A 10,621-nucleotide genomic window follows, 5' to 3' on the forward strand; every position below is an offset into this window, starting at 1 on the left:
TGACCTCCTTGCTCTACTTCATTCAGCGACCATCCCCTGTCATAGATCACTCTCTGTATACATGCTTTCTGTATACATGCGTATACATCAACGCACACACGAGGAACTCCCGCTATCCACTCTCGTAGAAAGAGATCGGTCCCAGTGCTATATGATGATCGAGCTGGAGGTCTTTCTAAGAACCTCTCGGCACAGTGAAGTAAGAGGCTGCTGTCTACGTGTAAAGGGGGACCCCTTCCTTTCCTCTCTCAAAAATCTAGAGCTGTTCACTGACGACTGCAGGGATCAACGACTATACACGCAAGCTCCCTTCACCCCCGAGAGTTCTTTGACACTTGTTCATTTCTTTTTGTCGGGTGACCTATGTTCTTATCTTCAACGCCAGTCTACTATGAGTAGCTAGCTACCTAGATGGCCAGATCAAGGGGGGTAAACAAATGAGACTCTTCGTTCAAGTTCAAAAGAAAGTCGGCCTTCTCGAATCACTCACGACTGAGAAATACACAAAATCTTCAAGAGAAAAACTTGAAGCATAAGACGTATATGGAACCGACCGCCTGCGGTGTCCTGTCTACATTACTTGCATAGAGACAAATAGCTACACCTCGAGATATGATACAAACCGGTATACTTATGTACATGAATAGGAACAGACCAACTACTCGAGAAAGTCTTTAGATCATTCGCCGCTACATACATCTTTTTCTTCTCCCTCGCGCCGGAGCCTCTTACGATCTCTTATGATGGATGTGACTGATACCCTCACCATCGAGACTACCCAGTCACCATCCTCGCTTGCCTTGGAGAATCAATCGATTCTCCAAGGCTAGCGAGGACGTCCCTTCCCCCACTAACTAGGTAGCTCCACAACCGTCTTTGGCGGGGGTACTCGACTGTCCATACAGCTCAAAAAGAGACTTAATTTGTTTGAAACATCAAGTACAAAAAAAGCGATGAGCATCGTGTGGTGAAAAGAAGTCCCCTATCATCGATAAGCAAAAAAAGAGCCTCGAGCGAGCTAGCCAGGTAGCTAGCCAATGGCGCCCCCGTACTTTCTGTTCGCACCCCAAGCCGTTCCTATTCCCATCCACTGCGGATTTCTTCGCTTTGCTTGTCATACAGCAGCACACTCAACAAGACTCGGGAATCTGTATTTCTTTCTCGCTTTAAAAAAGAGAAGATTCTTTCTCTTCATTCTTCTCTTGTGAAGAGCACGAAAGAGAGAGAGACATTCTAGAGGATGACCGTGGTGAACGCTCAAGTCAAAGCAAAGAAGAAGAAAGAGAAACGAAAGAAATGGAAGACGACTTCAGCTAAAGTCTCGTTGCGTTCATCTTCATATAAAAAAAAAAGGGGAGAAAGAACAAGAAAGAAGGAAGTTACAAATCAGATGGCAGTAGTACCAGCGATGAGGCAGAGAGACTGTTTTCTCTACACTTGAACCAGTCTCATCATACACATTCAGGTGTACATACACCTCTCATCACTACCCCTCCGCCTTCCTAGGCTTCTTTTGCAGAAAGCTGGCTAGTAATATGCACATACCAAGAAGCGCTGTTCTCTCCTCTTAATCTCCCCTTCATCTTGTCCCTCTCTCTCATTCAAAAAAAAACACTTCGGCTAGAAAGAAGAACAGGATGAGAGGAGATTTAGCTTTTTCTCTCAACCTTCTACAGCTTCGTTCTCTAAGTATAAGGAAGAAGAAAGACCGTCTTCTTAGCGACTACAGATGATATACCTACCAGCCTAGCGGACAGTCTTTCAAAATCTTCTTTCTTTCCAAGACACGCGAAGAAAAGGAAGTCAACTCCACAACCTGATCTTGATCATTAGCTCCCTCTTCTCCTGTCCTTTCTCTCTCCCTCTGGGTTTTTCTATCTTTCTTAAGCGTCACAATGTCTTGCCCAAGAGAGAGAAGAAGACAAAGAAGCCGCTAGAGTGTAAGAAGCTCGGAGACAACATAGACATACATGGACATCTATCTAGCTTTCTCTATATACATATATGTTTAGAAATAGATATAAATAGATGTATATATCCCTGCCTACCTATCTACCTATCCATATGTCTATGTGCCTATTTCTGTAAAATACCATACATGCACAGGCACTTACTTACACAAATATATTAAATGCACGTCTCTACCCCCGACTATCGTATGTCTAGATCATGCTTCGGGTAGGTTTGTACTTATATACTAACTAGACACATAGATAGACAGATCAAGATACACTGGAGATAGATCCATCTGAAATCTTTAGGAAAGAAGGAGAGGGAGGCCTAGGCGACTATTTCCCCCACTTAGACCCACCCTGGCATCGATATCTCCTCTACGCACCAACAGACTCGATGACTTTTAGAGAAGTAGCTTCAGAAGAAACACGCTGAAGTGCTTGACGATATGGCAGATAGATAGATATGCTTCATACATTTCTTCATTCCTTCTCTTTTTGATTTGTCCCATCGTCTAGAGAGCTTAGATGAACGAGTCTTATGATCGATCGATCTTCATTATAAGATGCGAAGGAGAAGATCTCCTTGCTGTACAGGATCTCCCGTCCTAAGGAGTAAATCCCCTACGGTCCCCCCCACCGTTGCAACCTACAGACACACATACACATACCAAGACCGACAAATACATCTATGTCTATATATGTTCACAGAGAGGTATATACCTATATATGCACACACATACTCACATACACTATATACACACACATACATATGTGCACATATACATACGTCCAGGTGAATATACACACAAATACATAGATACATATATACACGTAGATACACATAACTACACACATGCATACACGTCTATATCCACAAATGCATATATATACACATAACATACATACAGGTATAATATACACATAAACACATATATATACACATATATACATACAGGTACATACACACAGATACATCTATATGCACAGAACGTGCGTGCAGGTATATACACACACACATACATATATATATATATACATAAGATACATACACATAGAGAGACCTCTACACAGACGCATCCATAGGGCGATAGCATATGGGATCCAGATTCATGACTATACAAGGATGAAAAGCACCAAAGCATCCACAAAGACCTGTCTAGGATATAGGGTGTACGGGGTGTGCGAAAAAATGATGCTGTCCCTTCTTCTTCTCTAAGCTCTGGTGTATATACAGACAAGAGCGCAGTCGAATGCGAAATACCATCTGAGCCTTGTAAAGGCTGTAGAAGGAAGGACATTCCTCACGAGATTTGCATAGACAAGCTAGCCATGTCTCATCTCTCTTCACATACACATCCTCCGAGAATCACATATACGCTCACATCCCCATATATATCATTCCAGCTCCAACCCCATATATACATATGTATATATATAGATAGATAGACAGATATACAGATATATATATAGAGGGAGAGAGAGAGAGAGAAAAGCAGAAGAGGTGAAAGAATGTATCTCTATTACAAGCAGAAAACAGATGAGTCACTTTCTCCTCTTTTATTCTTTCCTCTTTATACGTCTAGACAGATATCTCTTTCCTTCTACAACGTCGTTAAACCATCCATGCCTATAGACTACACACACGACCTCGATGATATCTCTATACGAACACCTTGGCATATATATACCTCATTCGTATCGCCAGGTAAAGATACAGAAGCTAAGAAAGAGGAGAAGAGAAAGAAGAAAGAGAAGTAGAAGAAGAAGAGGGCTTACAACGACTGTCTCCATTTTCATAGCAGTGATGATAACGACAGGATCGCCTTTCCGTACACACTGGCCTTCCTTGACTTTATACTGAAGAATATTGCCAGGCATAGGAGACGCCACCTGCTTAGGATCCTTAGGATCAGCCTTTACATTCTTCTTTATATCCTAGACGCAAGACACAGAGAAAGAAGTAACAAGAAAGAGAGAGACGAGCTGAAGAAAAGAAGACCAAGGAAGCTAAAGAAACAAAGATAAAGAAAGCGAGAAGAAACAGAAAGGAAGAAACTGCCAAGAGAGATGACGGGAAAGAAGGACAGAAAAAGAGCGAAGAAAGAGAAAAAGGTAGAGAAGGTAAAGACAGAAAGAAAGAAAAGATGCGAAGGCTGCTGCTCTTACTGTTTAACTTCGGAATGACGAGGTATGTATGTATACACAGGGGGAATAGAAGAAGGATGTGTAGTGATGACTGAGAAGTCTAAGAAAGGATAGGAAAGGTCAGCCGCCCGAGCTCTTTAACGAGCGGCCATTCATTCATCTTCTATTATACAGAGAAAGAAGCCTTTCTCTTCTGTGTCTCTCTGTCTCTCTCTCATGAAGCAGCCTTGGAGATTTACACTGGAAAAAGACAGAGAAAGAGAGACGGAAGTGGAAGAGAACAACACCTCTCTCTCTCTCTCTGGATTGACGCCGAGGTAGAGGCCATGGACTGGCGCATATCTATAGAGATGTATGTGATTTATATACTTCTGCATCACGACGGTAGGGAGAGAAAGAAGTTTCTTATGCAGGGGATCGATTCCTGCAAAGAGTTCAGAGAAAACTTTCGAGGAGACAAGGTGTCTTTCTCTATAGACAGAAAAGAAGTCTTGGCTAGCTACACCAGACGTTACGATGAAGATAGAGCAGCAGTAGCAGGAGTAGTAGTAGTAGCGGTCGGAGTGTATTTGTCTTGGCGTTGACCAGACTAGACCTGCGATACACGCTATCAGCTAGACACATCAGTGCAGTAATACTACTCTGTAGCTAGCGGAGATTTGTTGTGTAGAGCTAGCTAGATGTTCATATGTTTCTTCTCCTTGTCATTCCATGAGTAGTCGTATAGCATAAGATAAAACACTAACGACCAAGAAGAAGAAGAAGAGGAAAAAGAAGGAGCGAGGATAAGCCGGATACAGTGTCTAAGATGAGGAACCTGCGGGTTGAGACCATCGCCTAATTTGCTTGGAATTGAACTCCCTCCATCCCCTAAGTCACCTCCTCTCGTCAGCTAGCTACGTCCTAGCTCATTACCTGTCTACACAACACTGGCAGCTACCTAGTCAAAACTCACACAGCTACATGCATCGCCACTTCTATCTCTACACATATGTATGAATATATACGTATATATGCATATTCATATTCATATACATATGTATATATATATATGTGTGTATAGGTATGTGTATATATACATACTTTGCTTGCATTAAGATCTACAACGTTGACTGTCCGAGGCAATCCCATGACCTCGAAGAAAACATCGCGACTTCCATCAGGAAGAACGTGAGTTTTGGCGATATACCTAAGAAGAAGGACCAAAAGACGAGAGACACATACGAACAAGAGCTACATACAGACCCCTACAGATGTATGAACATCCTGCCTCTTCTGTCTCTAGAGAAAAAGAGAGAGAGAGAGAAAGAGGGAGAGGCACACAGAACGAATGACTGTCGGAAACTCGGATGATACGAACATGCCAACAGCTCGCAATGGGAATGAGGTGTATACACGCCAGAGAAAGACGGATCTAAGAAGAGATACAGAGACTAACCATAGACAAGAAAGACGGAGAGAATTCAAGAAAGGAGTCAAAAGAGAAACGTAGAATGTCTTAGCTAACATCTTGGACTAGTCAGATGTGTGGGGTTGAGCTACGATACAGCATTTTTGTCACGGGCTTATATACGGGGAGGGAAGGACAAGATGGAGAAGGTCGCCAGGATGTACAGAATTCTTAAGAGGGAATGAGACCCCTTCAAGGAAATATACAGAGGATGCTGTCCAGTCTCCTGGCACAGAGAGAGAAAGAGAAAAGACAGATCTTCTTCTTATATAGCTACAAAGCAGAAAAGCAACAAGGTAACTAAATGTTTCATACACATGAACAGATTGATAGAACTGCATGTATATCGTCAAAACTTTACAAGATCTGTCTTAGGCTTGCGAGAGTCAAGTATCGACAGGTGCAAAGCGAAGTGTGTCTATATCAGTCATGTGCATGCAAGCCTGCGTCACATATAGATTTGTACTTATTTGTCTTTCATCTCCTACACCTTCCTTTTACCGGTCCTTTCTTCGTAAAGCTAGCACCGATTTCCTTCTTCCCGAGAACTGAACCTCGTGAGGCATGCATATTATCTCTCAAACAGTCAGTCTCACATGCCAACATCTATACGTACAACATACCCATATTAACTAAAAAGAGATCCACAACGCATGCACACAGAGATAGATATATATATAGATACAGATAGGTATATAGATATAGATCTACATAGACTTCGCCTCCCGGCTCATCCGCATGCAGCACATTATGCATGACATCAACTGCCTCATACTCTGAATATATACATACATATATATATAGACAGAGAGACACACACACACATGTATATCTATCTATACAGAGGTACGTCCATACATACCGCGTACATAGTCCATACAACCCTATAAACCCATCACACTCCCTGCTCCCCGCATCTGCGTCTATCTATCTATCTATAGACACATATACATACATATGTACATATGGATAATGTGTATGTATATATGTATATAGAGAGAGAAAGTGGGAGAGACGAACTTGATGGTAATTTCTCTTCCAGCCATTTGTACGGTAACTTTTTCTCCAGGCTGGATGCCTGTGAAGTAGTTGGGCGTAGGCAGCATTGAGACGTCTCCGAAATTCTTGAGAAACTGTAGATACTCGTCGAAGACGGATGGATACAACACACTACTGACCAAATCACACTCTCTGAACTTCCTGCCGTAGGTAAACCGAAGATGCTTTCGGAGAGCAGCTGTATATACACCAGAGAAGAAAAGGAAAGGGGGGAAAGAGAAGAAAACACAAGAAGAAGAAGAAGTGAAGAGAAGATGGTTTGATCAGGATACATACACCAATAAAGCAAAAAGAGAAAGTCAACGGAAGAAGGAATGACGCGCCAAATGCCCTTAAAGAAAGAGAAACAATACTCACGAGAAGAAATCTTACACACGCACATATATATATATATATGTTTATACAGAAGAAAGCATTCATCCTTTAGAAAGATCGAAGATCGAAACACAGTCAAGATAGGAGTTTCAGTCTGACGAAGAAAGGAGAAAAAGAAGAAGAAAGCAGAGAAAAGGTGAAGATAGATTTCTCCTTTACAGGTTCATTGGGTAGACACGCGAGACAGATCGATACAGATATCGTGTATACGGCCCGCGTTTAGGCGAAGGAGATCCTCTTAGCAGCAGATCTGTATAGGTTCGAACAGTCTCTCCTAAGGCACCTTCCACACAGATGTACACTCGAATAGACGAGACATGGCTTAGGAGGTAACCTCCCACTCCCCTCTTCATATACAAAGAACTGTATGATGGTAGTCTTTCTCTTTTGCTGCTGTCTCCGTGTGTCAATACATCCACACGGGAAGTGTCTGTAGATACACCTGAAGGGTGGAGAGGGGAGTGTAGATACACCTGACTAGGGGGACTGTGTGTATATCCACCTGAGACATATCATATGAAGAATCTCTGTAGTGTTATTTCTTTTCTCTCTCTCCGCAGACTTACTCCAATCGACAGGCTGAAGAGAATCTCCTGGTCTTCCTTCGACTCGTTTCTCATTCCCGTGAAGAACTTGCGATCTTAGGGGCTCGGGAAAACCGAAGGGAGGTTGCCCGATGTATCCCTGGAAATATTCTACTACTGACTTAGGGAAAGACAGTTCTCCCGCTTTCTCTAACACGCTCTTTTCATCCAGCTGATTCTGGACCATAAATTGAGCTAAATCGCCAACTACCTTCGAGCTAGGAGTCACCTTAGGCGGATTTCCTACACAGGAAAGAAGAGAACGAAACAGAAAGACAAGCCAGATCCATCAAAGAAAGAAGATGACAAGAAAGATCGAAAAGGAAAGAAAGAAAGTCGGGGAAGAAAGGAGGTCGAAACAAAGAAAGAAAGAAAGTCAAAGACCAATTTCCATCTTACATATTATATATCAAGGAGAGATTTTGTGGCAGATGATACATTAGGTGTATGTATGAGAAATGTTCACAGGCAATAGAGGTAGAAGCAGCTAGTCAGATGTACATGATAGAAAACATACATGTGAGACGTATGTATAGACTACAATCTGAACCTACACTCCATCTACACCTACACTACACATACATATATACGTAGATAGATGTATATCTGCATGCGCATCTCTCTATCCCCCTATCTATCTACATATACATGTGTATGTATGTGGAGTTAGTACCGTAGAGGAATATAAAGATAGACAGACGGAACACCTTGAAGGAACAAGTCTCGAAAGCGTAACGAGACAGAGAAGAAGTCGTTGCAAGGGTGTGATTTGCTACTAAAGAAGATGAGAAAAATTACATGAAAAGAAAAGAAAGAGCGACAGAAAGAGAAAGGAATGGATGCGACATGAAGAAATGTTGCAGGAATGCTGGCAAGCTTCTACCCACTATAGATGTTATGATATATCTCTTTCTTCTCTATTGTATCTCGCTCTTTCTTCTCTTGGCATCTGTCGTCGTTTCTTTTCATCTCTTTCTCCCTCTCCATCTGTCTATCTAGACAACCTTTGTATGCAACTTCCTTACTTCTCTCTCTCTCTCCTTCCCTCTCTCTATCAATCTTTCCATTCTCTCATTCCTTTTTCCTTTCTTTCTTGACTACAACTCTCTCACTAGTTCTTTCTTTCCTGTGACTTTCTTACCTAGGAGTCGATTAGCTTGGATGTAAGCTTTCTTAATGTCTTTCCATTTGTCAGACATTCCTAAGGAGAAGGCCTGCATGTGTAGATTTGTATATTGACCGCCTGGAATCTCATGGTCGTACACCTCAGAGCTCACGTTCTTCAACGTCGACGTGGCTTCAAACGGACCGTAGTATCTCCGCACCTACACGCAAAGCCACAGAACATGAAGGTTATAGATAGATAGAAAGATAAAAAGAAAGAAAGAAAGAAGTGACCGAGGAGAAAAGAGAAGAAGGACCATGTAAAATTAAAGTGAAAAGAAAAGAGAAAGAAAAAGAAGAAGAATGATTCGGCAGTCCATACACACAGAAATCATCGCCCCAGTAAGAATCATACAAATACATATACATATATATACATATATACATATATATATATATATATATGTATGTGGAAGGATGTGCATGCATACACACCGGCAGCTTGTGTCTCTCAATAGAAGGTGATAGGATTCTGAGCGGGGATTGTACTCTCCAAGCAGTCATAGAAGACTGTATGAACGACGCGTCTTTCTGGGGAAATTCCTCGTGGTCCTCATCGCCCTATCATGAACTTTTCTTTCTCTCTTCTCTCTTCCTTCTTCTTACTTGCTCGAAGTAATCGGAGAACTGAGAGAGAACTTGAAGATCGATGCCTGTATCGAGTCTCGTATTTCTCAAAGCAGAGACAATCGACCCCATGCATGGCTGGGACGTTAAGCCGGACATGGAGTCGATAGCGCAATCGACAATATCTGCACCTGCCTCCGCTGAAGAAGACAAGAAAGAAAAAGAGAAAGAAGATCAAGGTAATACAGACAAAGAAGAAGAAGAAGACGTAGAAAGAAAAAGAGAAAAGCAATCTTGGCGTAGAGGGGGAGAGACACAGAAGAAGAAGAAAGGAGCATGTAGAATAGAATCATTCAGTTGCAATGGAGGCATTCTATGACACGTTGGCTTGCTCTTCTCTCTATCTTTCCTCTCTCTGGCTCTTCATCATCAAGTATACAGATTTACATATATATAAAGATTTATCCCTCTGGAGTGAGTGACAGTCCATATACCAAGATCCATGTAGGGAAGCATACACATAACAGCCTCTACACACACCAAGGCGTGCTGCAATACAGACGCATCCGTATGTACACCTATACTCATCAATACAGCTCTCCCTCTCTATACATATATCGATAGGCCTGTGTTTACGTCATACACCTATATATACAGATGTACATACGTACGTGGGGCCTGTACTTCCCTCTGTACATACAGCAGGAGCCTATCTCGGTGCAGGCCAGAATGCACGGCAAAAGTATCGCCCTACAGACGGAGACGCCGTAGTAAAGATCCCTAGGCCTCCATTCACCTCTCTCTCTTTGATATGTATACCCACACATACATATGCATACACCTGTAGATCATATACACACCTCTATACGCTTTCCACTCCTTCTCTCTCTCTGTATGTTATGCGTGAGTCTTGACTGAGAGGACTGAAGAAGATGGCTAATGAGTAGTCTACTTCTTAGTACGAAGGTTCTCTTCAGTTGTGCTCTTTCCGCATCTACGTCTCTCTCTTCTTCATATGCAGAGAAATCCCTTGTATACGCAGATTCAGAGAGAGAGACAGAGAGAGAGAGAGAAGAGANNAGAGAGAGAGAGAAGAGAGAAAGCTGTGTGCATACCTGCCGCAAGCATCGAAGCTACACCGCAGCCCCCCGTATCATGCGTATGTACATGAAGAGGAACGTCAGGAAATTCTTGGCGTAAAGAGCCTATCAATAAATGAGCTGCTGGAGGTGTTAAGAGACCTGCCATATCCTTCACATACGAAAAGAGGGGAGAAAAAGAAAGAAGAGAGGAATAGACTTGCATCAAAGGCTCTTTTACCG

General features: G+C 42.3%; 1 protein-coding gene across 1 annotated transcript; it reads right to left on the reverse strand.

Moving 5' to 3' along the window:
* Positions 1 to 424: 424 nt before the first annotated feature.
* Positions 425 to 10,547, reverse strand: CSUI_009794 (pyruvate carboxylase; the record flags this gene model as incomplete). Its single annotated transcript, XM_068069903.1, has 8 exons — positions 425 to 2,601; positions 3,732 to 3,890; positions 5,184 to 5,289; positions 6,571 to 6,787; positions 7,551 to 7,811; positions 8,710 to 8,893; positions 9,339 to 9,499; positions 10,415 to 10,547. 8 exons carry the CDS (start codon positions 10,545 to 10,547, stop codon positions 2,512 to 2,514), a joined length of 1,311 nt encoding a protein of 436 aa, XP_067918124.1. The 3' UTR covers positions 425 to 2,511.
* Between the last annotated feature and the right edge of the window lie 74 nt (positions 10,548 to 10,621).

The sequence above is a fragment of the Cystoisospora suis genome, assembly GCF_002600585.1.
Source record: "Cystoisospora suis strain Wien I chromosome Unknown contig_6053, whole genome shotgun sequence".
Taxonomy (NCBI): Eukaryota; Apicomplexa; class Conoidasida; order Eucoccidiorida; family Sarcocystidae; genus Cystoisospora; species Cystoisospora suis.